Source organism: Fukomys damarensis, unplaced genomic scaffold (assembly GCF_012274545.1).
Source record: "Fukomys damarensis isolate Sample0158 unplaced genomic scaffold, DMR_v1.0_HiC HiC_scaffold_12, whole genome shotgun sequence".
Lineage (NCBI taxonomy): Eukaryota > Metazoa > Chordata > Mammalia > Rodentia > Bathyergidae > Fukomys > Fukomys damarensis.
The window spans coordinates 45815828-45843656 of record NW_022900924.1 but is presented as its reverse complement, the minus strand read 5'-3'; the positions used below and the strand labels follow the sequence as shown (position 1 = coordinate 45843656).

Here is a 27829-nt window from a genome sequence, read left to right as displayed (position 1 = left end):
TTCTCATCACATGAAAGAGCTACTGCATCACTAGAGAAGCCTGTCGACTTCATGTCACAGGCTCAGAGCAATCTAAATGCCCATGGATTTGTATGGAATTAAACAGACCTAGATCTGGTTTCTGCTCTGCAACTCATCAGCTTCTGTCTTGGCAAGCTTACTTCTCTGAGTCTGTTTTCTGTTCTGTAAAATGAAGAGCCTGCCCAACTACATAGGGTCATTGTGAGGATCAATGGGAACTATGGGAATAAATCAGCAGCTCTCAGCCTTCCTGTACATTGGAATCCCTGGAAGATGGGCTCACGTGGACTCACAGCCCAGAGGTTCTGATTTAATTGGCACTGCCTGGATTAGGAGATTTGAGACCACTTCAGGTGATTCTGAGGTGCAGGCAGGGCTGAGGAGTGGCACCGGAAGTGCTTTGCAAACTGAACACTCCGGACAGATGTGAGGGATTATTACTGGGATGACTTCTACAGCAGAGAAGGCTGTGCAGTGCCAGGGCCTTAGTCTCTCAGCCCAGGCTTGTGGAAGAAAATCCTAATGTTTGCTCACATCCTTCCCTGGTCCAGTCTCTTGCTTCTCTACCAGCTGCCAGGTCACAGAAGCAGCAGAACTCTCTTCCGGTTCATTGGCTTCAACAATGATCACCTGGCTGCCCAGAGGAATCATTTCAGAATTCTTTGCAACAGTAATAGCTGTTTGAAGATTGTCACCTAAAAGGTAAAGAAACTCTGATTGTTTTAAGTGCAAATCTCTTAGGAGCCAACCAGAATTGAGCTTACCTTCTCCACTCTTACTTGGTGCTCTTTGGGCATGTTCATCTGTTCCTACTTTATAACTATTTATCTTCCCCTCTGCCCAAGGCTGTCTGCCCCTAGTGGGCAAACACTATGTTCACATCTCTTTTCCATGATGATCAACATCAGGTCTGACCCATTGTATATTTTCAAAACAAGCACAAATGAATGAAGAATTATTCAAGCAGTTTATGAGTGACTGACCCTCATAGTTGTGAACATAATATGATTGCCGTCGGATAGCAGGAAGCCACTCTCAGGACCTTTATCCCAGTCAACCAGAGAAAAAACACTTAGACTGAGGCCAGGCTATGCCTGGGTTTGGTGAGCTTGTACCACACCTGGCCCTTTTGCTCTGAGCACTGTCATTCAAAGCTCATAGCCTTTACAGAGATTTCACGGGGATTCTTCAGGACAACGCATCTGTTCTCAACATTCCAGCTGCTGCGTGTAAATCCCAGGTAGGAGGGCAGGCATTAGGCAGAGGGGAGATGTGGTCCGTACCTCCAAAGCTTCTAATCCTGCCACAGGACCTACAAGTTAACAGCCCTATGGGATAACAAACTCAACAGCAGGACATTTTCTTTCTGCCTTGGTCACATGAGCTCACTCGGCTCGTGAATCTTTGTGTGTGGGTGCGTACTCCTTTTTGGTTTTTTGTTTGTTTGTTTGTTTGTTTGTTTTAAAGGGTAGAACACAATGAACCTGTCAGGCCTCCAGAAAAAAGCATACCTGTAATCATCACAGTCCTGATGTGGGCCGCACTTAGTTCCCTCAAAACCGGCTTGGTTTCCTTTTTCAAGCGATTCTCCATGATGAGAAGTCCCAGAAATGTTAACTCTGACTCTGCTTTCTCCCTATGCATTCAGGAGAAGAAAATAATAATAATAAAATAAAATAATATTGAAGGGTAGCCACGTATTCTTGACAGTTAACCTTACTTCTTCCTAAAACTTCTTTCTACATTTTATTAATGTTGATATCGTACTTACACATGTTAAATGAAAAAGAATCCCCGTGCTTCTAATGAAAACCAGTAGCCTGTCTCTACCACCCCCCTGTGGAGACAGATGTTATTGTATTAAGCAGACATGCACCTTTTCTTACTTAAGCATTAAACTTGGGCTTGTGCTATTTTGAAACATGATTTAGTGAGTTAAATTTTTTTTGGTTGCTTTAGTACAGGAAGTACAAAAATGTATCAAGTAGTATTTTGCTTATGACGTTGTAACGATCACATACATAACCACTAGTACAAGAAAAGTGAACGTTGCTTACTTATTCAGTTTCTCAACATATAGAGTTGAAGTCAGGCATTCAAATCAAAGTTTGATAGTATCTCTATCACAATTTTGTAAGACCAATAGTCCCAGAGAAAAACATTGCCCTTCACAATCACGCCTTGGTCATGACATCGCCTTTTGGCAGCACGTACATTTGTGAAGAACGAGTTTCAAAGACGGAGCCCATAGAGAATAAAACTGGATCAAAACCTTCTGAGGAGCATCTTAAAAATTAACCAAGAACTGCAATCACTTCCATCAAACCAGATATTACTGTATTAGAGTCACAAAGACATGGTCAAACAATTGTTTATGTTATCTTTTTTTCTGTTATAATAAAAAATTATTTTAAAAGAAAGTTTTGTTATGTATATATCTATGTGGATAATAGATCTATTATACACACACACACACACACACACACACACACACACACACCGTGGCCCAAGACAATTTTTCTTTTTCTTTTTCCATTGAGTTTATTGGTACTTTTTAGGTATACAATACAGTTACATTCATCATTGGGATCTTGTACCTTTACCAAGACAATTTTTCTTTACTCAATGCAGCCCAGGCAAACCAAATGTTGGACACTTGTATTTTAGGTGTTATACAAGTATGATTGAAAATATGGTGAACATTTAATTTTTTTAAGTTATTGCAAGACACAGTGCCATTTATCTCCCTCACTTCTAACACACTCATCCCATCATTCTTGCCATCTTCTGAAGCAATTTTGGAAGTCTTCCTTCATGAGTGTCTTTAATTGCCCTATCGTGGCTGCCTTGATGTCCCAAACCGATCAAAAATGTTCCATTTTCACGGTCATTTCGAGTTGGGGAAGGAGCTACAAATCACACAGTAGCAGATCCGGTAAATAAGTTGGATCTGGACAAAGCATAATGTTTTCACAAGACTGCTTTTCCATTGGGTGACACTCAGCAGCAGCGTTCAATGTATTTTTGATGACACCCCATGAAGACACCCACCAAAAAAGACTTCCAGAACTGCTTCTGAAAGTGGCAAGATGATGAAAGAAATGTGCTCAAAGGGAAAAGTAGTATTCAGAAGGGGATTAGTAGCAATTTGTCTCACTGCAATAAATTTTTAAATTTAAATATTGACCATCTATTTCAATTATACTTTGAAGTAAGTACTTGGGTGAGTATTCCAATAATCAAGTATCAATCCTGTCTTAGCAAGATAGAGAATGCTATAAAAAAAATCTACTGTAACTTGGGAGTTTTTAAAAGACTCTTCCCATCATATTACTTTATTATTTCCTTTTATAAATTGGATTACTGCTAACTAAACCAAAAGGAAGACCAAAATTCTTCCAACTGGTTCATTGTTTACTTTGTTACATTCATAGAAATTGTATTTCTTTAAATAGTTTATTGATGTGCAATTGGTGTGCAATTGAATGTGGACACTTTGACAATACCCACACACACTGTCATCAAAATAACAAATACATCCATAACCTCCACACATTTCTTGTAACTTTCTGCTCTTGACTTTACATTGTGTTTCGTTTTGCTCTGAGACCAGAACATTGGAGATCTACCCCCTTAACAAAATTTTAAGTGTACAACACAGTATTAAAAATCTCTAGAACTTATGCTACTCGCATAAATAAAACTTTATGTCCATTAAACAACTTCCCACTTCCCTCTCCTCTTCACCCTTGGTAATAACGATTCTACTTCTCCTGCTGAGTGTGGCTATCCAGGCGCTTTGTGTGTGTGGGATCATGCAGTATTTCTCTATGACATGTATTTCATTTAGCATGATACTCTTAGAAGAGAAAGAAATCTGCCATGTGAAACAACATGGAGGAACATGGAGGACATCTTTGCATGTGTACGTTACATTTTTTGGTTGTTTTGTTTTGTTTTTTGGTACTGGGGATTGAACTCGGGTCCTTGCGCTTACAAGGCAGGCAGCAGAACCACTGATCTAAATCCCCAGCCCCTACATTACATTTTTTAAATCTATTCATCCACGGGTAGCCATTTAATCTCTTTATGTGTCTTGGCTCTTGTAAATAAGGCTGCAAAGAACATGAGAGTACAGATGGCCCCTTTGACATTTTGACTTGAATTCTTTTGGATAGATACCTGGAAGTAGGATTGTGGAGTAGCTAGATGACATAGTCATTCTATTTTTAACTGTGTGAAGACCACCCACACTATATTTTATAGAAGTTGCACCATTTTATACTCCCACTACATAAGTACATAAGTTTTTCCGTATCCTCAGACTTGTTATCTTGTTTTTCCAGTACTAAGGATTGAAGCCATGACCTCACACAGGCCAGGCAAATGTTCCACCACTAAGCTCCATCCTCAGCCTCATTTTTTTCTTTTTTTTTTAAGACTACCATCCTAATAGGCATGAGGTGATCTCATTATGGTTTTGACTTGCATATGAGTGCTAATTAGTGAAGTTGGGTCCCTTTTCAAACACCTGTTGGCCATTTGTATGTTTTATTTAAGGAAATGTGCATTAAACTCCCTGGCTCATTTTTACTTATATATTTACTTCTGCTATTGAATTGTGTTGCTTATACATTTTGAATATGAAAAGGTAAATGTTTTGCCAATATTTTCTCCCATCCTATAGGTTGCTGTTCAATATTGGATAGTTTTCTTGGCTGTGCAGAAGATTTTTAGTTTCATAACCTCAAACAGAAATGAAACAAGACCTTCATCTCACACTGTACACAAAAATCAACCGGAATTCAATTAAAGTCTTAAGCATAAGCCTCAAAACTGTGAAGTTCCTAGAGGAAACCATAGGGGAGAGTTTTCTTGACTTTGGCTTTGGCCACAGTTTGCAATGGTTTCTTGAATATGACATTAAAAACATAGACAACAAAAGCAAAAAGAGACCAATGCTTCTGCTTCTAGTTTACGGCTTTTCCCAGCATGCACTGCTCCTGGCACTCTGGCCTCTTGCTTCTCCACAGCTTCTCAGCATTGCGGGGTTGAGGCCTTTGTAGTCACCGACGCTGTCCCCTGCAATGTTCATCCTAAGGAAGTCTACATGCCTCGCTCTTATTTTACTCAGATCTCCGTCAAGGACTTACTTTGTCACCTCATGCCAAACAGTACTTTCTGCTTTTTTAAAAACTCCCTTAACCTGTTCCATCATTTTCCTGCAGGACATTTCAGAAAAACCAACTGCACGATATTCCATAGATTTTACTTTATCATCTATTTTCCCCATTGGGAATACAAAATTCTGGAGAGCAAGGTTTTCACTTGATCATTTAATTCACAGTAAAGGTCCATAGAAATTTGCTAAAGCAATGAAAGTGAAATTCCTGATGAAGTATTTCTTCTGCCTTTTAGTTTTAGATGAAAATGGATTCCAAATTACTTCAAAGAAATTCTTTTACTTCCCTTTTCATTACTTTTAGCTTTTAGAGGTTTTCTATTTTCTTAATTGGAAAACTTCACTAAATATAATTTGATTCCAATAAAAATCAAAATCTATCCTTTTAACCTATTTGAAAATATTAACTAAATGCTAAGAAGCACAGGGGGCTCCTGACAGTCCTTGCGAAAAACTTGTGGTGGTTGGAACCCATTTTATTATTTTGTTACATTTATAACAATGTCTATTTCGCTAGTGGTGCTTCAATGAGAACACAGCTGTATTTGCGTATGGCCGCTGGGTGATGGCTTATGTTCCACCAGTAGCTACATCAATCTTTTCCTCACACACAACTTTGACATTTGTTATTCAAATGCGTGTTTGAAAAATTATACAGTCCTACAAGGTATAGGCCTTTATGCTTGCTTAAGAACAGCTCACGCCTGGAATGTAAAATCTGAGAATGTCGTTAACATATTTCAAATCAAGCTGTGTGATTCCATTTCAAATATTAAAATGTTGTGCCTTAAGTTTCCCAAGAGATCATCCAGTCCAACAGTTTGAGGATGGAAAGACAGATGCAGAATGAAGATGGGGAAATGACTACTATCATTTTAGGTAGAATTAGGTTGCAAGCAAGAATTTTAAAGCAAGAATGTCAGTATCTTACTGAAGATACTACAGGGGCCAATTATATATAAATGCAAATCTATCAGCAACATATATCAAATACATCAAACATTAGTAATACACTGATTTTCAGCTATTTAATTTGCCACAGTATTTCTCTACTCCTTTGTCACGGTTAAATTGAAAACAAATTTTAAAAGCTGAAGAACATTGGAAGAAAAAAGATGGTGTATAGATTATTCTCTAATGAAGATGATTTGTCCACTTAATGTAATTAAGAATATTGCATTTTATTTCTTATAAAGAATCAATTTGTACTCATTACCTCTGCAGACCTGGGGGAGGAACACTGTTGAGTCTCTTTCCCAAACTCACCCCCGCCAAATTACTAATCTAAAGTATTCGGGGAGTCTTTCAATTTTTCAACTGTCTCTTTCTCTCAGCCTGTTTATGTGTGGGACACCCAAGTAAGTCAGCCCCGTCATTTCAGAGCAAGAGAGTCGGTTGGTTCTTGTGGGATGAGAGGTAAGACTAAGGTGGGCATGATGTAGTGCAGGCCAGAGGATGATATTAGCCTATCTGAAGCCCCAGATGCCATCTTTTTTCTGCACAAGTCAGCATCGTGACCAGAGCAAGTGTGCCTCAGTCTCACCTACAGCTGCCCTTCTCCGTGTCAGAAAACTGGATGAGACTGGTTCTCCTTATCCTGAGCCCCCCGGTGATGTGGACGCTCCATCTATCTCTCCATCTCCAGGATTCATTCTCTTACTGCCCACAGAGCTTGGCCCAGAGCTGAATTCTGACTCTTTACCTTGTTAAATGCTCCACTTCTGAAACCTTCCGCATCCTCAGGACTTTCTGGGCTAGGGCAATCACACGGAATCCTTGTACTGTGTAATTCCTCAGCACCTCTGGGAAATTCTTGGGCACTGTCAGCAGAGAGGGAAGAGGCAGGTATAAGGTCATATTAAAGGTCTAGGATGCTGTCTCTGACCTTGCTTTGCCTTTCACCCTATGAAACTGCTTTAACAGATCACGTACATCTTCAGACAAAGACCACAGACAACTCCATCAGTGTGTTTTAATTCTAGTGGAAACAAACACCAAAGACATGCTGGTCATAGGCTGCGCAATGAACTAAGTATGTGCCCCCAAATCTGCGTGTTGAAGCTTAATCCCTAATGTGATTATATTTTGAGGTGGAAACTTGGGGAGCCCTAAGAAGTGGGATCGTGACATAAGTGTATTCACAAGAGATGATCTCTCTGTCTCTGCCTCGTGACAATACAGCAAGAAGGCAGCCATTTGTAAACCAGAGAAACAGCTCTTGCTAGGCACCAAATCAGCCAGCACTTTGATCTTGGACATCCCAGCTTCCAGAACTGTATGAGATAAAGTTGTAAAGAAGTAGTGGGCCAAGTGGAAAAATAATTCATCTCTGGCCTTCACTCCCACTTAGCTTTCTGACCTTGGTCATTGAAGTCCTCTTCTGTACCTGTTTCTCATCCATACAATGAGAGGGTTTCGGATCCCTGTGTCTCCATTCACCTGAGACTTTCTGTAAGGATAAACTCTTCCTTACATGGAGCTATACTTCCAAGGAAATCCTCAGAGTATATCTGAAGACGATATTTGCATACGTGAAATATCGGAGGCTAGGGCAATAGAAAGAATTGACAAGGCCACTAAAAGCACTAAAAGAAGCGATAGGTGACAGACTTTACCCCTCCCTCATAGAACAGAAGCACAAGATGCTCACAGTATGACTGAAAACAGAACAAAACAAATCTGAGTTTGGGCTGTCATCTCCTGGTGGGAACTATGTGGAAGACCAAAGTCAGAAAAGACAGGGCATTTCTAAGATTAAAAAATGGACTTCAAATAAAGAAATGAGAGCCATCATTGGGAAAATCAATTCCATGTACACACGAATGGCTATCAGCAATCACAGCAGAATGTAGATGAAAATCAGGGCGGGGGAGTGCAATTTTATCCAAATAAACTCATTTAATGCAACAATACTCATAAAGCTGGCTGCTGCTCACAAAGTGAATATGTTTATAAGACTAAGAAATAATACAAATCATCTCAAAGTCTGATCCAGAAAGAGAAAATTGCTGTGAAAATGATCAATTACCTTGCTCTAATTTTGTCTAATGTACTCTAGTCCTTTTTTTTTGTTCCTAAATGCTTTATCTTTTCTATATTCTCCTCTCACTGGTCTGTATGAGTCTTTAAAAACAGTCAGTGTTGCCACCCAGCTCTGCTACAGGTGTCAGAGACCCTGCCCGCGGAACGCGTCCGGTGTCCAGACCTCACCTTAGGTCCCCCTGAAGGCTCCTCCTTCTCCCTTTCCCTGGTCCTCTGACCTTGAGTAGCTCCCTATCCTGGCTCCTCACGTGATGTTCCCAGTTTTCCTCCCCAGCTGTCCTGCCATGTTGTATTTTCACGGCTGGACCATGGCTAGACTTTAGTCTCTGCTACAGAGTCTTGAAATCAGCCTCCTGACGTCACAAGATCTTCCCCTCCCAGAAAAGGACTCCCTCCAGCTTCACGTACTTCGGAGTATTAAGTGCTCATTTGCTTTTGTGCCCCCCACCACCCTTTCTCTCGTGGTGCCACTGTGCTTTTCACGTTTGACTTTTAAAACGATTTTGCCTCTTGAAAGAGAAAGGAGTCAACACCTGTTTCGGATCTGCAGAATCTGACCACCATTTCCGGGGCGCCCTTCATGTAGACATGAAAGTGGCCCTCCCTGACCAGCTGAGCGACCACAGACATCCGCTGCAGACTCGAGGAAAATGGAAACTGGAGCAAGATGACAATGGCTGTCACGGGACTCTGCAAGGGCATCAACGAAAGGGAGTTTAGCCAGGTTTCAAGTGCTACTTAGCAGACACAACCGAAAAAGAGTGGTTACCCTGTAACGAGTCCAGTGACATCAGGAAGCAGTGGGTTTGTTGTAATGCTGATGTGTTTCTGGCTGTATCTAAGGGAACTTCCTCAACTTCCCCTCTGGTCTGCAAGTCCCTTCCCTTTGCACGTCTGGGGAAATCCTGATGCCTGCCAAGCCAGGCTTCTTTCCTCTGGGATGCTTCTCTCTCCTACCTTGCACTTACTTGCACCTGTACTGATTTTCTACAGACTGAGCCCTCCTCCGACATGAGCTCAACAGCATGTCTTGTTCTTGAAATCTAGTAAAACGTTCTAGTATGCGTGGGTACCTAATGAGTCATCTACCAAATAAACGAATGGACAGACTCAGGACCAAAGGAACCAGCAAACCAACTATGGGATTTGTTAGGATGAAGCTAAGTCATAGGAATATGAAAATACGTGAAGGAGAAGTTTCACTCGTTTTAAGGAGAAAGAAATACTGATTTAAAGAAGCAAATCATACCTGACTGGCTTTTGGTCCCGGTTTTATGACTGTGTTTGAATCTGACAGGCCAAATTTGCTGGAGTCTACACTGCAATCTTCTATTTCCTGTTACAAAATGAAAACGTTTAGAATATTCGTTGGAGAAAAATGAGAAGGAAATCTTTCTTTTTTTGTGTAAAATTTTAATCTCTTCAAAGCCCTGTTTATGTACGTCTCTTCCAAGATAATTATCTTCAAATATAGTCATTGTCAAATCTCTGTTGTATTGATTTATAGCAAGAACCTTATTGTAGAAGGTCAAAAGGCCAGAAATTCTGTGAATCTATTCTGAGTACTAACTGATAGGAAAAGTGTTAGCTCCAGGTCGACGGTTCTTGCTACATGGTTATGTCTAGTAATTTCAGGAGGAATCACGGGATGTTATGGTTTGTGTTTAGATGCTCCCCAAAGCCTCGTGGAGTCATAGGTGGGGCTTCTGCACAGGTGGCTGGATCTAGTGTGTGCGACACTGGAATACATTCATGGTGCAATGTTAGGCCCAAGGGCACTAGGATTAAGGACATCAGTGCTACCTGCCCTAAGTAGTCTGGATAACATAAAGGGGGCACAAAGATGCTCTCAAGGTTCCTTGCTACCTTGTGCATGCCGTGAACTGCTTTTCCCCTGTGAGGACTGTGGGTCATCCAACCTCTCTTGGAGCCAGCCAATTATGGGCTGAAACCTCTACAAACTGTGAGCCAAATAAACCTTTCCGCCTTTAACTTTGCAAGTCAGATATTTGGTTTCAGCAATGACAGCCAAGTAACTAAGACACGTGGAGAACTATCTCCCAATATTGTAGAGCACAATAGCTCTTGGATGAGTTAGAATTGTGGCCTGAGATAAACATGACTATTTCTTTATGCCATATCTAAGTTACTAACCTTATTGAGTTAGAGAATTAGCAAGTTAGCTGCTTGCAAATTAGAAAGCATGTTTAAAAAAGGTCTGGATTGTTTGGCTGTTTCAAGAACAGAAGTCAATACCATTGAGAAACAATTAATTAATAATCAGTATTAAACTATGTAAAGGAAATTTAATATAAATTGTAGAAGCATAAAAAGGGAGAGAGTATGGGCCTGTACTTTATTACATGTTTAACCTTGGGGACTTCTATTCATTCCTGAGACCTCATTTTTTTCTGAAAAATATTCCTACAACCTTGTACAGCTAAAATTCTTCAGTCTATAATGACACCTTCCCTCCCACTTACGTTTAACGGAAGGTTCTTAACTAAATAAAGGATATTTCACTCAAGACTGCTTCTGACTCAGCTTTCAACTGACTGAACAATCTTACATTTTTATGTTTTCTTTGTGATACATAAGACACCGTCCTTGCAGTTCTTACAGAGCTAATAATGAAGATTTATGTTCCAAACAAGATCCAAACTTGTATGTCCCTTAAGAGGTGGGCTGACCCTCCTTTAATAAAGAAGGGGACACCAATAGGAGCCAGGTCAAAGTCACAAGTAGTAAATGGCTCTGCAACTCTTCATTTTGTCAGTTCCAGTGACGGTGATAAGGGTATGGCTCTGTAATGAGTACACGGGTTCTCCTCCATGCAGAACCAGAAAACTGCTTACTACTTTGTCTTTGTGCCAAATCCCTCCGCGGCCAACATTTTCATTTTAACTGAGTGATTTCAGAAATTTCCCTTTCTACCAGGTTTCCCCTTTCACTAATCAGACCTCCAGAAGGCTAACATCATCCTCCTGAACATGCTTCTGCCTGCCTCTTCATGAGGAACACATCACACCCCTGAAATAATTTGCTTCCATTTTTTTTTCAACCATGTCGAAATGCTGTCCTGTGTTTTATGGATTCCTAAGAGTGATTTCAGAACTTTAGTGGAGCAGAGGGTTGGGGTGTGTGTGTGATCTATTAGCCAATTGATGAATCCTCTCTACTTGTTCCTCACTTCATACCCCCTTCCGGCTCATTGTCTCAGTGATCTCCTCACTCCATCTGTGCAGATGTGGTGACAGTTACTCAGCCACGGGGAAGGGCAGTGCAGAGAGCCTCCCCATTTGTCATGGGAGCCTGCACTCGCAGGACTGTACCCTTCAAGGGTCATTCATACTCAGCTCAGAAAATGGAACAAGTTGAATCAGGATCCTTCAGTTATCCTAGGCTGTCTAATACAGTAACTACCAGCCACTGTGACTGAATTTAAATTAACCAACACTAACTAAAATTAACAATGCAGCTCCTTAGTTACATTGATACATTTCAACTGCTGGATTGCCACAAATGGCACTGCTCTAGATGAATGTTTCTCTGAGGGCATTTGCTGAAACCTTGAACCAGATTATGGCATGTCAGCAAGATTTGGGAAGTCAAGTAGATTTGGTAAGTGTTGTATATATAATATTCTACCTTGAATAGCTTCAGTGTACCACAGAATAGTAAAGAAATCCTACAGTCAAAATATCAATTCAGCTTTGCTTACTAGATCCCAACTGTATTTGGGTGTAGAGCCCTATTTCATGTTGTAGTCCCTCGCAGCATTCTTTGGAGCAGAGGCTTGGAAATTCAGGTAGTATCAGACTAGAACTCATACAGTGAAGATTCACACTGGATGATGAATCTGTCTCTGAATTTTAACCACAGTTGGAAAGGGCTTCGACAGTTCATGTCAGGATCCTTCCAGTTCTCATTGAACCAAGCAAGCTGTCACCTTACCCAGGCAGTGCCCTCAAACATCTTGAGGTCCAGAGGGTCCCCCTGGATGGTCCCATCGAGAAGGATCAGAGAGTGGCAGCTGGCCATGGCCGCACACAGGGGGCCCCATGGCACGGCCTTGCCCGAATCAAAACTGTGGACTTCCTGGAAACTGGTAGAAAAGATAATTGACAAGTTGAAGTCTTCAATAAAATCATTGTACACACTCTACCCCTTAAGTCCTACTAAGGTAGAGCTCTGGCCTCCTAACTCTTCCACTCAAACCCTTAAATGGCTCCCTGTGCCCTGCATGGTGACGCCCAGCCTCAAGCCTGGTAATCAACATCCCATCTGCTCCAGTTCAACCTCACCTATCACTGCTACCTGCCGCTGATGTCCTTTTCACACTGGATTCTAGAGCCAGATTAAATTTATTGCCATTTCTATTCTTCTCTAGAGCATTCCCTTCCCTGAAAGCCCTGTTCTCTGGGCTTCCTCATTACTTAACCAGAGTATTCCTCCTGCAGAGTATCCTACCTTTAGACAATGTTTCCTCGAGTTGGGTATGCGTTTCCTTCTTAGCAGAGATTGCCACTGATCAAATACATAACTTCCGAAGGCTTGGTTATAATCGCAAGGACTTTTGCTCAGTGACACTGGAGAACTCTGTAGACTTGGCTCTAAAACACCACATACCTTAAGCAAGCAGTGTGTGGATTCATGGGCTCTTACAACAGATGGCAAGAAACCTGCCTGGTGGTTCTAGGCAAGTAAATCCATACATAGGCTCGCAGTATTTCTCACTACTCAGCCCTTTAGAGTTTGCTTCCATTTCTAGAAGCTCCCAACCAGACATACTGCCTATGCATACTGATTTCCTCTTTGCCAGTACAGAATGTCATGGATTACCTTCTTTTCTACCACCCTTAACCTGACTAGTGACTGTGTCTAGTTTTTTCTACACCCTAAAACAGGATCAGAGTACTAGGTGCATGAGAGGAAGACCACCTCCATGACTCCTCTGATTGGCGGCTGCCTCTGCTGCTGCTAGAAGCCCAAAGGCAGAACTTAGCTGAGGCCCTTGGCACTCAGACTGGGAAGGTAAGGCTCCACCCCACAGAGAAGGAGCCAGAGCTCAGAGTTCTCTCTGGGGTAGGTCTTCCCTCCTGCTTCAGCTCTGGGGTAAGAGTCTGTGGTTATCTTCTCCTGTCCCTAATACAAGCCTTCAGCTCACATCTGTAAAATTTCTAGCTACCCACCCTTCAAAACCTATCACAAGTACCATCTTTTTGGGATAGTTTTCATTGATTGATTCATTAAATTTCAAAATGAATTTGTCTTCCCTCAGCTTGTTATTTTAAAAATCAAGACTGTGTGTTATTTCAGGCAGTATGCATTGCTTCTCTGTTCTGAGTTTCTCTCTTAGTAATAATTTCTATAGCCTGTGCCATGTACTGAAGGCACATTTCTATCCTTAGACTGTGAAGCCCATGAGGGAGGAGATGCATTCTTCTCTCCTGGGTTTACCCTATGCTACTGCCTGCACTAGCCACCCAGGAAGGCTTGGAAGTCTTTAATTAAGCTTGGTCTTGATTTCACTCTTTGCTCCTCTGATTTATTCATTTGGCTCCTTACTTATCCATCTCATTCAATCCCATTTTATCTGTGGAGTCTGAAGACCTGCTTTTCTGGCTCGATTCAGAATGTGGGACTCATTTAATTAAACAAGTCGGGATAATTGGGAGCTGATTCTAGTCTAGGATAGATATAGATGATATAGATATATGATGAAGGGAATCCTTCAACCCTGGAGGAAAGGCATGAATATTGCTAAGGCAGCCACGTTGTTGTACAGCCCATCTTCACTTAGGGACTTACCAGTTGTCAGCAGTAGGAACCGTGCCCCAGAGATCTAGCCCATCTTCCGTCAAAGTGCCTGTCTGAATGCAAGAATTGACATGAACACAAGATTTAAACCTTTTAATAATGTTATGATTGAGACAAAATTGAAGCTTCTAAAAAGTTGCCATAGATCCAGCTGTCAAAGTCTCCTTATTGGTAAATATCGAACTTTACATCTGGCGATACATCATTCCCCAAAGACTGTGTTGAAAGTCAGGTGGTTCTTGTTACTAACTGGTGGCAAAAATGCAATCACCTTACACTGATTTTGTCTATTGTCTGTTGCTGCTGTTAGAGGAGAAGCTAAGTGGAAATTCAACCAGTGCCAGCTGAAATTTGACTCTTCAGCAGGTACCTGCCGTCTGTCCAAAGAAGAGCTCAGGATTTTTCTTTCTTTCTTTTTCTGTCTAGTTCACAACTTGCCATCTGGTTCACCATAATTTTCTAGAAAAATATGGGTTATGTGGTGATCGTCCAAATCGATAATGAAATGTTGATAAAGGGCTTGCAGGCTATAGAGAGAACTAAGTGCTAATAATACATGTTAATGCCTACTAATGGGTGTTTTTGTTAAATCCAGAGGAAAATGGTCAGGGGATATGATATGCTGCGTTATGGAGAAGTATTTGTCAGATAATGTAACAGAGGACATAAAACGAAACGGACCACTACAGAAGCACTTTTAATTTCCTCACTGCTTCTAGATCATTCCTTAACTGTGAACACAGTGTCTTTGGTGGCCACCCAACAGCATCAGGCCTGCTCACCACCTAGAGAGGCCAAGCAGAGCTTTCTGGAGAGCTGCGGAATACTTTGTTTCAGCAGCCACTCGCGAGCCTCTGACACAAGCTTCTAAGTTTGTGTCAGAGAAACTAGAAAGCCGAGCTTTCTAGTTTCCTGTGAAGTCACATCCATCACCATAGCACATCGCCTTCTCTTAAGGGTTTGCAGCTTTACAGCACAGGGCCTACAATGCCTTTCATCCTTACAAGTGAACAGACAGGAGGGAGACAGGCTGAAGGGCGGGGGCTGTAAGTTAGTGAAGTAGGACCAGAATCCAGCCCTTCTGCAGTCCTCTGCAAGATTTATGTGAATTCCATGGGGCGTGTGAAAAGACACCACCCACTCTGAATTTCCACATTCAAGAATTAAGGAACTTTTGTGTCCCTCATTTATTTGGACTTCATGGGGAAAAAAAGGGTAGGCATGACTGTGTGAATTATTCCTTGCACAATAACAACTTTAAAAAAAAAAAAGCTGCATGCTTCCTTTTCCTTCTGCATTGTATAAGGACCTCAACCTGTGCTTTCAGTTTCCAAATAGCCTTGGGTTGCTCCATTTCAAAAAGATTTAGCAACATTATTCAAGCGGAAATGTTTTCCTGACGACTAGATTACATTTCTAAACATCAATATTTTGAACAGAAAATACAGATGATTCTGGAGCAAAGCAGAAATGAGAACATGTTATTTCTCTGTGTGAAAATGACCCTTAGATAAGAAAATTATCCATAAATGAAAAGAAAACCAAATCATACTCATAGCTGCAGTTCTAAAGGGAATAAGACACAAAAAGAAAACCTCTTAGCATACACACAAGCCCAGGCTTGGGCCAAATTGAATAAAAAATAAAGAAAGAGAGAACTTATCTTAGGGAATTTCTGACAAACAAATATAAACATATATGTGCATAAATATAATCCAGCAGATAATTATGCCCAAGTGCTTAATGGAGGTGTGGCCGCCGCTAAGCCCACATCTCAGGGTATGATGGTTTCCCAGACTCATTCCCCTGCATCCTCAGCTGGACTATGGATTCCTAAAGAGCTCAGACTGTCTCATGAACACGACTCTCTGCCAGACTGTGCCCAGCCGCTATATGTGCATAAATATAATCCAGCAGATAATTATGCCCAAGTGCTTAATGGAGGTGTGGCCGCCACTTAAGCCCACACCTCAGGGTATGATGGTTTCCCAGACTCGTTCCCCTGCATCCTCAGCTGGACTACGGATTCCTAAAGAGCTCAGACTGTCTCATGAACACGACTCTCTGCCAGACTGTGCCCAGCCGTGGCTCTCTGCCAGTGTGGGTTAGCTACAAAATGCCCAAAGCCCGATCAGTGATCCCAGGGCAGAGGACCCAAGACAGGGAGGGCTCAACCAGGCCCAGTGCACTGCAGCAGTCAGCCCGGCCTCTCAGGCCAAGAGCAGCATCTGGACAATGGCCTCTGGTGCTGGAGTTCCTGTGGTCCCCACAGGTGAAGCACAAGAGGGGTCTCAGTTCCTCCCAGGCTGGCACATACCCCCCTCTGCCACCTAACCAGGCATCCAATACAGAAGTCACTGTCCCTAGCCTGCAGTCCAGGAAAGCAAGGCGGAGAGAGTGACAGGAGAGCGGAAATAGCCAAAGTCACTGTAACTGTCTCTTCCCTCCCTCCCTTTAATACAAAAAAGGAGACAAGGAGGAAGCAGTTCACTTAAGGGCTAGACAAAGCATTTTGTGAAATGAAATGTTTCTCACATTTTTGCCTGAAAAAGATAGCCCATCACAAAAGCTCTTAGAGTAAAAGAATATTTGAAAACACAAAACAGGCACAAAAAATGCTACAGATCACGGGGAAAAGAGTTTCCTGATGTGATAGCCCAGTTGCTACCTCTGGGGTGGGCTTCCAGAATGAGATCTCACTGTGTGTCCTCCTCTGAACTCAGGTCTCTCAGCTGTACAGCGGGTGTCCTAGACTAGACACACCCGGGACCCTTCCCAGTCCTCTAGGCCTTAACATCACCCGCCTTCAGCCTGGAAGCTGGGACCCTACTTTGTCAAAGCACACGAGGTTGATCTGCCCACACATGTTGATTCTCTGTGGGGAGATGCAGAAGATCTTCTTCTTCTTCAGCCTCTTCTGGGCATACACGATGCCAATGGTCAGAGCTGCTGGCAGCACAGGAGGGACGGTCACAGTGAGGAGGAGCAGGGCCATGGTTGTCGTATCTCTCGGAGAGACCTGGGGCCACCAGGAATGCTTAGGTTAAACCACTTCCCTCTGCCGTACCAGAAAGATCTTCAGAGGTTGTAAATGACAGTCAATCCCACCTTCCTGGCTGTCAATCTTGAAAAGAGGCACCTAAATAAAACCAGACACTCTGTGGTTTAAAGAAATCTTAGACTATCGAATCCCTGGAGGAAATCAGCTCTATGAAAGGAAATATTAAATTTCATTTCAGAACCCAAGAAGAAAACACGAGAAAGGGTCGAAGACTACCTGGGACATTTCAAGTACTTCAGGGGAAAGTTCAGGTCATCACATGTGGCAGTTGAGATCTCTTCAGTCCGATCTACTTCCAAAGGAGTTCTCTCTTAATTGCTGGCTGAATTCAGAAGACCCTTCTGCCCTTTTTCTTTGTGGTTTGCTCAACTCAAATCAGTGTGCTCCTCTGTTGTCTGGCCAGACTGACTATATCTCCCCCATTATCCAGTTTGAGAAATATGTAATCGTGGGAATCTATGTAGGGTTGAGTAGTGCAAATGTCAACCCCTCATCCCAAACCAACCGGTAGAAACCATCAATGACGTTCACAACCTCTCATAGCTGCACTGTCCACCGTGACTGGATTGCCACTAACCACATGTGGCTGTTCAACTTAAATGAACTAAAATGAAACAAATGAAAATTTATTTCATCAGTCCAATTAGCCACATCTCAGTGCTCAGTAAGTTCTATGGCTAAGTGCTACCAAATTGGGGATCATGGATAAGGAATGAAATGAGCGTTTCATCTAAGAAGGCTCTTTGGGCAACACTGATTCACAGAATGATAGGATCAAGAGGTGCCCTTAAATAACTCCCTTGAGTTAGGTCAAGCTCTCGAGAAGCCAGAGCCCAAGTACTTACTTCATGGTACATGTATATCCCTAGGGCATAGAAAAACCCCAGGACACCAAGGCAGGCCAGGAAAACCATGAACTTGAAGGCATCACTGTATAGCTTGAAGTTCAGAGGCCGGGGGTAGAGGATGGATCGCACTAAGTCCCCTTTTGCTGTATTGTAACCTACATGAAAATAATCAGAGATGGAGTCAGGCCCTTTAGCTGTTTCTTTGCAAACCAAAAATACTGTTGTTGGGGTCTCTGGAGCAAGGGATAAAAACAGCATTGCTCTGACCTGATAGTGTGTTTACCTTCCTTGTTACAAATCACCGGGTTTGGGGTGTCAACGGCACTCACTTTGCCCCACTCAATTTCCCTTGGTTTGTGTCCCCTCGGTATAGCTTCCCATCCCCCCATGGGTTGAGAAAGACTAGACTGAGGAGTTGAAGAAGACAAAATGAGATGACAAGTGAAGACCTCAAAGCAAGTAAGTGTTGGAAACAGATAGGTGTTGAAAAACAAAAATTAAGAGAAAAGAATGCACAAAGAAGTAATTTCTTAAAACTATATATGTGTAAGGCTATGATGAACATGTCATCTTGTGATCCAAAACCCTCCAAATCCCCCATTTTCTTAGGTTGAAATTCAATTTTTAGGCATGGCATTCGAGGCCCTTTATAATCTGATCTATCCCCCTAGCTTACTGGACTGATTTTGTAATCATTCATTGGTCTCAGAAGACCCTGGCAATTCCATCTTTTGTAGTTTATAAATTCAAATTAGTTTATCCTTCTAATTCTGATGTGATTGGTTAAATCCTCCCCCATGCAATCAGCCTTTGTTCAAATCCACTTCATCAAATAAGTGTTTCTGTAATTCTACTCCCATATTTTCATCCAAAAATAACTTATGTTACTGTTTGGAGTCCCTGTGACACTTGGTTATGTGACAGCTATCTCTGCTCTATGTTTTAGTCAGCTGTAAATCTGATTAAAAACTTCGTTAAGGAAAAGGTGCATCTCTCAGATTTTTCTTTAGTGCTCAATATGTAACACATCATAAATACTCACTAATCTCTGGATTATTGGGTGAAATAAACACTATATGTTCTAGATATAAGCCAACAATGGTAAGTATAAAACATGCCTTATCCCCACTGCTGGATGGACACCTGTCTCCTCAAACATGGCTTTGCTCCCTTTGGAGAACAGAAATAGAGTTTCTTCCTACTTGCTCTCTAGGCATTTTAAAGTCCTCAAGTAGTTTTCTGATCTGTAACCACGAGCTTCCAGTCAAGAAACAACCTTAGCAATGCCCTAAAACTCACTAATTTTAATATAAAGTGGTCATAAATTTAATTTAAAATGATAGCCAAGATAGTGAAGTTATAGCCCAAACCAAGGCCGAGCAGTATCAAAGTACAAGGTGCGTTTTATGTCCACGACTATGTGGCATGGCTGAAACATGATTCCGGGCTGAGGACAGTGAGCTAGGACCAGGTCATGGAAAGCCTTGTTGTGTAATGCCATGTGAAAGTTTAACACTAATATGACTGGCCATGTTAGGACTACCACAAGCTATGTTTTGGAAATGTGACCCAGGTGACTGTTTAGAGAAAGACTGGGGCAAAAATGGAAAAAGAACAGTCAAAAGCATCTGTTGTGGTAGTTTAGACGTGTGGGATGTGTTGGGACGAAACCCTGCACAAAGCAGCAATCGGGGCAGTGAAGGAGGCAGGACAGGTCTCAGGAGGTAGTACTGCAATCACTGGGATTTGTTGCCCATTGAGAGAAAGTGAGGAGTTAGAGACTACACCGAGAGACTTTTTAGATGCTGATGATGCTAACACAGAGAGGCAACACTGGATGAGTTCATGTTCTGATGCCTGACTTTGAAGTGCTTGTAGATACCCAGATAGAGGTGTCCAGCAGGAAGTTTAATGCACAGCCTAGCAAACAACTCCTCGAGCAGACTGTAGTTGACAGTGACTTTGGCAATCACTTAGAGGCTGTGTTGAGAGAGAGGAGAAGAAGCTATGGTCACTGTTGCGCCTTGAAGGAAACCTATATCACCTGGGTATATTTTCTGCCCAATGCAAGGGTTTTAATAATGAGCCATTCAGCAGGGGTAAGGGGAAAAAATGAGAATCAAGACTTGTCATGTAGAGGTAAAGATCCCAACAATGAATGTAACTGTACTGTATCCCTAAAATGTACCAATAAACTCAATTAAAGCTGAAAAAAAAATGTGGCAACTTCAAATAATAAAGATCTGATTAGAAAAGAATATGAATGTTATGACCAGAATTGGCAAATTCCAAAATTTAAAAAAAAAAAAAATCTTTCCCTAATCCAACTCTCTCCACCTTCAGGCATAAACTAAATTTATAAATGGGGAATCCACTAACCTGTTTGCAAAACAACAGCTCTTACAGGCCCCTGCCCAGAGGGCTTGACTTGGATAACTTCTGTACCGCAGAAAAGCACGTGTTTCCGATAATCCTCCAAGCTGTGGGACTTCCAGGGCATGGTGTTCTCCGCGTGCGGCAGTGGTGTCTTCGTAACAGGTATGCTTTCTCCTGAAGAAGACTGTGTCTTGCTGATTCTGTGTAAACTCGGAGAGCTACTCAGAACCGGTGCATGACAGTCTCATGAACGTATAGGATCTCAACTAACAGGACTTTTATTTCCCACCCTCTGAGTCACATGACTGTTCGTAGGGATGCTAGCAGGGCATGCAATGGTAGACTTGATTCTCTTTCACATTTTGTTTAAAGGTGAGCTTTTTTCCTTATCCCTGACCTACATGATTTGATGTCATGATTGAAAAAGTAGCCACTGTTAGCTGTCACTTAACCATTCTCCCAAGATTTCCTCAAGCTCAGCACCATTACGAGTAATAAAGGAGAAATATGGCACATGTGGCACATGGGTAGTTATTGCTATTTGTCTTTCATTCCTTCATTTATCCATTCATTCATGGACCTGTTCCTCAAGCAAGTATTTTTAAGTGATTATTCTGTGTATTTTTCTTTGAACCTGTCACAGATGCAAAGCTAAGAGAGGCAGGCTAGAGCATTTCAGTCATCCTACACCATTTCTAGGGGAACCCTATGGAAGCCCCCTTTATTATTCCATTCCGATTCTCAGAAAATCATTAGGCATTCCCGTTATTCAAGGGATAATAAAGCTCAAGCTCTCTCTCTAGATTATCAAAGCTCACCCCAATTCAAACCTTATAGCTATTTCCCTTGCCCAAGCATTTCCTTTATTGACCTTTGTTGTCTCCCATTCTTTGCTGGTAGCAGCCCTCTTCCTTTTTCTACCAACTGTTGGACAGAATATTCAAAATGCAAATGAGTTCAGAGTGCAAAAGATAAATTTCAGAGACAAAACAAAAATGTTAATACTTCCAGCCTCCCAGATTTTAAAAGCACTAAAATGAATTTAAAATTCCTTTGGTCTCTTGCTAAATTTTCAATTAGTATAACAATATGTCATCTTTCCAATTTGGAAATGGTATCATATTGATTATAGTTATACAAATTTAGGTATTATCTCTCTAGCTAATAACCGAAGGCAGAGACTTTGTTACATATATTTATACTCTGCATTTTCCCAAGTGGTATATAATAGGCCATATATATACATATACATATATATATGTATATATATACATATATGTATATATATATATTTATTAAATGCATGAATGAATTAGATAAAAGCAATTATCCAGGTTCTTCTATTACTGTTTTTTCAAAACTCGCTTCCTACTATGGTACGGCTTTTATATAATAAGGTATAAGAAGCTACAAAATTTTTATTAGTGGTCTTTGAATGTTCTTCATTCAAATTCCTTTTGCCAAGCGTTGTCCATATGCCATTTTCTTTAAAACAATTATGAAATTCCTCTGTTGTATGAAGTTGCCAACAGCATTCTAAATCACACTGTACAAGGAATAGAACCTGCTCACAAACCTCCGTATCATTATAGCACATTGTCTTTGAAATTAGCCATTGTTACAGACGAATACTAGGATATAACTGCTATGGTTTTTCTGCCTTCACCTCCAGAATACTAATCTACAGTATTTGTTTTAGCCCATACAGTAGTAGCAAAGTTCACACACACACACACACACACTCAATGGAAATGGAGACACACAAGTATTGACCAATCAAAGATGAAAGCCACCTGGGGATACTGTTCCAGAGATGATGTTCAAATCGACTGACTTCAGCCAGAAATGATTTTCAATTCTCTTACACTATTCATATATTGGTGAGGAATCTCATGGTTTGGACTTTCTTAGGAGCCCAAGCAAGGATGGATTCACCTACAAAAGATTAGGGTCTAAGGAGCCTGGGCTGGTTTAGAAAGGAGTACTGTCATCATTCACAGTCCGCTGGAGGGCTCTCTCCTGGAACCTTCCCATCCCTGAGGGAGCTGAGTGCCTCTGCATGGTAACTGTGTTGAAATGTCACGTCCTGTGTATTTACATTTCTGGGACTGTAAAGGATTTATCTCCATATGATTCCCAACACACAACGCAGTGCCTGGCACAGAGTAGGCGTTCCTGAACCTTTATCAAATAAATTGAGGAATAAGTCAAAGAAAGAGAGATGAGAGAAAGCGGCACAAGAAGAAAAGAGTAAAAGAAGATCTGATGCCAGCTACTCCAGCAGGACATCAGTGTGAATTAGCCATTGCGGGCGGTTCCTATGTGTCCAGCTCAGGGCCCTCACACACTCAGACAAATAAAAGCTTTCATGAGTAGAAGGAGGGGTGGGAACTGTGACAGAGTGAATGCCAACCCTCTCCCCACCAACCCTTAGGAGAGAAGCACTGATTATAAGTATAGGCTCTGAGGACAAAATGCCTAGGTTTCGGTGATTTATTTTCTTCACAAAGCATAATTGTTGGTGATTTGTGTCATTTATGTACTACTATGCCCATTCATTCTCAATTTGTGTATTTTCCATTCCCTCCACTAGAATGTCAGTTCCATGAAGCTAAAGTCTCATCTGCCCTGTGCATCACTGTATCCACCCTCGGTGCCTGCTAATAAACATCTGTGAAATGAGCAAGTGCACAAGCTAATGAATCCAGAGCTCAGCTGCACCATGCTTACGTTGCCTGATGGTAAGCAAATTATTTACCCTCTCTGTGTCTCAGATTTGCACACCTTACCAGGAGTACACCAGGACCCCAGTTTGATCCCCAGTACCAAAAAGAAAAAAACAGTCAGCATCATCAGATAGTTCCAAATGTTTGTCAAATAAAAGGAATACTGGCTCTAAGTTAAAAAAAAAGAAAAAAGAAAAAAATGCAGATTGCATAAATAATGTGTAAAATGTGAGTACAAAGCTGAAGTCATAAGAAAACTAAGAAAAAGTAGCTACTGGGCCAAGAAGAAATTGTATAATATTAATAGATTCTTCCCCACATGACAGTCACTGTTGCTTCTTGACTTCTGCCCTTTGAGTGGCTCAAGATCTTGAATAGGATAATTGTCTGAGGAAAGGAGGCAGAACAAAGGAACAGGGGAGTTGACGACTAGCTTTTGAGTTTTAAAAGTCTTTCATAAATTAGACCATGGATTCCAGGGATGACTTAAGGGTAATGCCTTCCCTCTACTGCATCTCTACCTAAACTAAGACCCCGGAATGGAGTTGGAAGACAATTCAGAGGAGATTTACTTGTTGTGTGTCCCTAAGAAAAGGGGCCTGCATCTCAGTAGGATTCGGGGGGCATATAATCAGACTTTGGAAACACGGATTAAAATATCTGGGTCTTTGAAAGTGGGTAGGGCTCAGACGATTAGGGTAGAGCAGGAACACCTAAAAGGGGAGACGCCCAGAAGCACCTTCCCCTTCTCCATGCCCTATACAACCTAGGCTAGGGAACAAGCACGGGGAAGACGGCCAGCACGGCAGGAGGACTGTCTGGCTAACCCCAGGTATTCCCATTGGACATTTTCCAGAATGGGAAAATTTGGAACTAAAACAAAAACTCCATGTCGTTATAAGATAGACCTGAGCCTCCTGTGTAGGTGTTTGTGCCAATGGGATGGACCTGCGATCAATAGCTGGGGCTGCGGGGAGGGCCCAGTACAGTGGGAAACTTGAGGAGGCCCCAGTGGTGAAGGCAGCCTCTGTACCCTTGGAATCCTCTTCACTCTTGTGTCCTGGAACAAACGCCATCTCCGCTTCTGATGCTCATTCACCTGCTGCGCAGCTGGGATCGCTTCTCACTGCAGTTTCCTCGTGTATAAATTGGTATTAGAATAGTTCTTACTCTAATTAGCTTTGTGCCATGGTGAAGTCAGAAGTAAAGGTTATTTATAAAACAGAAGTTGCTGCAGAGGTGCTAGGAGTATTCACTATTTTTATTCTTACATAAATAAGAATTTCTGTAGATGCAAAGGACTATTTTGCACCTAGAAAAAATAGATCTGGAATCATATTTGGGAATAAATAACTCAGGAATACATTTGTAGTTTCAGAAATCTAACCCTAATCTTTGATTTTTTTTCAGCCATAATCCTTTGCACCAGTATTATGTACATTAATAGAAGGATCTATGTAGGCAATGCAATAAAGTATTTAAAGCATGAGGGGAATTAGATTTTTTAAAGAAATATATATATATATATATATGTACATATTCTATTTCATGTGTCCATTTCCACACTTTACTCCGGTCACACAGATCTTAGTTTAGTACTAGTGACTTTAATTGTTCCAGAAATGGACATCAGGAAAAGCCACTTATCACTTAAGATCATTTTAGGTCGCTTTTGTACATTTGTTGAAAGGCAGCATTATTTACCATTACTGATTCTTTGGGACTCTGAGGTTTCCTAAGAATCAGGGAAGGTACCATACGTTGACCCCAGTCAAAGAGAGGAAAAGGAGCAGACTGAGGGCTTAAGCCTTTTTGCCTTTCCTGTTCCTGTTTTCCCACTGCTTCTGTGCGCTCTGCTGCCAGCAAGAGAAGCCATTCTGTACCAGCAGGCTGTGGGGGACAGCAGACAGTTGCTGCATGTGACTGAGAAGGACAGTTTTTCTCAAGCTGGAGGCTGGCACATTGGTACCATGGCAACATTCTGGATAAAAGATATGATCAGTATGCAAATCCTCGTCACCGTCATTATAAGGCAGTTAGATCTCAACACACTAAAGGGATATTCTGTAATTATACTAAACATATTTATGTTTACTACATTTTCTTGTCTCGATTTTAAATTAAGCAGACCCATTTTTAATGTGAAATCTGCTTATGCGGAACAATTCAGGAATAGATAATGAACTTTCGTTACATTTAGGTTGTGCTAAAGCTTTGTGTATACTCTCTCTCCCTGACTTCATACCATTTGAAAATTGAAAAACTCAACAATCTGTAAGCACAAAAGACAAACAGTTTTTAATCTCTGTGTTGCCGTGTAGTCTCTTTTATTACAATGTGCTGTGCTTTGTGGGGTTTCTGTGCCTAAAGAACACTTTATAAATAGTGCCTCACATAAACACAATGAGACTTTACAAACTCCAAATGAAAACTAAGACCGTTCTAACTTTAACTGGAAGACCGGTTTTCTGCACAGCAAGAACAACTGCAGATACAAATTCAAAGGAGACCTGAGCTGTTACAGTCTATGCCCTAATGTTCAACACAAACTTCTTAGTGAAACCTAGAGCTTGGTAGTTTTCTATCCGTGAAATACAGGTCTGAATAAAATCCCCACGCTCTTCCAATGATGGGAATCACTAGCTTTTTTAGGTTGTACTTTGTTTGGATATGAGTATAAACAGCTCTCTTATTTATGAAAAGATTGTTGCAATCTGTTTGCCAGTTCTGGCCCATTCCACTCTACTCACCCCACATGTTGGATGATTAGTCACATACGGTATTAAAAGTTTCTTATAGTTTTGTGTGTATTGTGTCTTAATTACCCTACTATTGCACACGTCCTGTTCATGCATATCGCGTCTCTATGTCAATGGAAAGGCTGGATGGGTCTCTCTCACCCAGCTCTCAATATCTTAGCAGGGGGCCTGGTGCTGGGCCAGTAAGTGTATGCCGGTGTGACTTGCTAGCCTGTCGCTTAGATACTGGACATGCAAGAGGAAGCGCCGTGACAACTGCTTACCTGTGAGCATGCCTTCGTTCACCACACAGCTCCCGTCAATCAGAACAGCATCACATGGCAGGGACAATTTTCCTGGAAGAATAAGAATATCTCCGGGAACCAAGAGGCGGGATTCCAGCTCCTGCAAACCTAGGTAATAGCAAAATTTCCATGACTAGCAGCTTTCTCCCTGTTTTTACGTAAGAGCTAAGGTGACTAAGGACACTTAGTGACCTGTTGGTGAAGAGCTGCCCTACCTGTTTCCCCCTGCTCAAACCCATCTCCACCCATCTGAAAATTCTAAGAAAACCAGGAATAGGGAATAGGTTCCTGGAACACAGCAAAGGATTAGCTCAGCCACAAAATTCTCTTTCAAGACTGTTACCTGGTCTGTGCTCTACCCACAGTGAATACTCAAGGGCACTGGTGGGAGGAGAAGCGCCCCTGGTTGCTGTTTGCTCTTTCCCCGTGCCCGATCCCCAGGCACCATTGCCTCAGTGGTCTGGGCCCTCATGCAAGCTGTCATCTGCTGTGTTATCTGCTGTGCTGCAGTGCAGCTTTGCATGTCTTGAAAAAGTCAGTTGCCACTCCATTCCAGGCTGGCTGACAGCCAATGCCAAGTGTCAGCCAGCTTCTAAAAGTCCCTGTTGGGCCTACATTCTAGCTGCAGAGCTTTTGAATTAGTTAGTTGAGCAAAATTTTCTCTAATATTCAAGTAAATGAACTATGGAGAGCAGAGGGAATCTGAACTAAAGCAGACATTGGGTAGCAATGGCTCCATGGGCTGGGCCAACACAGAGGCACGCAAGGGGCCCGGGGGACAAAGGCGACAGAGGCAGTGGCTCCCAGGGCTTACAGAAGCAGGAGCAGCATTTTCATAGCCTCAACTCCTTTCATTTCGTGTCTCAGGTGCCATAATTGTCTCATGCTACTCTGAGTCCTGGGTTCAATGAGAAAAGACTGTGTCTCTGAGACTAATAAGAACAAACTAGAAGGATTCCACTCAGAAATGGTAGGGTGTTGAAGAGGCAGAACGTATCACTTACCTTTGTCCTTTACCATGATGGTAACCTGGACTTTGTTGTGATCTTCCACAAGCTTGTGCAGCTTAACGGATTGCTGCCAAGGTAAAGTCAAGGCTTCAATTATAGGGTAGGCCACACCCTAAAAACCATGTGGTCTCAGCATAGTACATGCCACACCTGCTGCCACAGCCAGACAGCTCGGGGCAAGGGACCCAAACACTCTTGCTTTTGATACTCCAGCTTACTTGCCTCAACCCCTAGCTAATTGGCTCAGCACTTGCAGAAGCAATTGTGTCCCTGAGATGGATGTTATTCCACTCCCAGGGCAAAGGAGTACACCGTCATGGCCAGAAGGCGTCTATGTCCCTGTGTGCAAAATAACCAAGCTAAGTTGATTCATGCATGGCTTTCCGTCACTAAGATCCTGCGGCTGTTTCATTTGTGTTTTCTTTGCACGGGACACAGCCATCTCCTGTGTTACCAATGGGACATTTGCACGTTGCATGAATTTGCAGGCTGGAGCCTTGCTGCTGTCTTGAATCCTAGAGCTACCACTCTTAGGTTGTTTGGTTTGCTTAACTCCTCTTTGTCATCTGAAAAGGATAATGATAAGTTTATATTTTATAGGGCTATATTAAGTTAATTAATTCATATAAAATCCTTTCTTTGGAACTTAGAGCTGTGCTGAGAGCCCATGAGTACCGGTGACTATTCAGAAATTTTGCTG

The 27829-nt window shown here is 41.9% G+C and overlaps 1 protein-coding gene across 4 annotated transcripts in view; it reads right to left on the bottom strand.

The window, feature by feature from the left end:
- Positions 1 to 27829, bottom strand: part of Atp13a5 (ATPase 13A5) — a 102351-nt gene that overhangs the window by 42350 nt on the left and 32172 nt on the right. For 3 of the 4 annotated variants that reach the window (XM_010624089.2, XM_033762570.1, XM_010624091.3), the window contains exons 8-19: positions 27124 to 27196; positions 26099 to 26227; positions 20354 to 20524; positions 17972 to 18129; positions 16896 to 17084; positions 14057 to 14118; positions 12200 to 12350; positions 9495 to 9581; positions 8779 to 8935; positions 6906 to 7023; positions 1533 to 1657; positions 556 to 716 (exon numbers count right to left, since the gene is read on the bottom strand). In XM_010624089.2, the coding sequence (XP_010622391.1) occupies positions 556 to 716; positions 1533 to 1657; positions 6906 to 7023; positions 8779 to 8935; positions 9495 to 9581; positions 12200 to 12350; positions 14057 to 14118; positions 16896 to 17084; positions 17972 to 18129; positions 20354 to 20524; positions 26099 to 26227; positions 27124 to 27196 (1581 nt within the window). The remainder of the gene's footprint in view (positions 1 to 555; positions 717 to 1532; positions 1658 to 6905; positions 7024 to 8778; positions 8936 to 9494; positions 9582 to 12199; positions 12351 to 14056; positions 14119 to 16895; positions 17085 to 17971; positions 18130 to 20353; positions 20525 to 26098; positions 26228 to 27123; positions 27197 to 27829) is intronic. The other variant, XM_033762569.1, reaches the window with a different exon arrangement.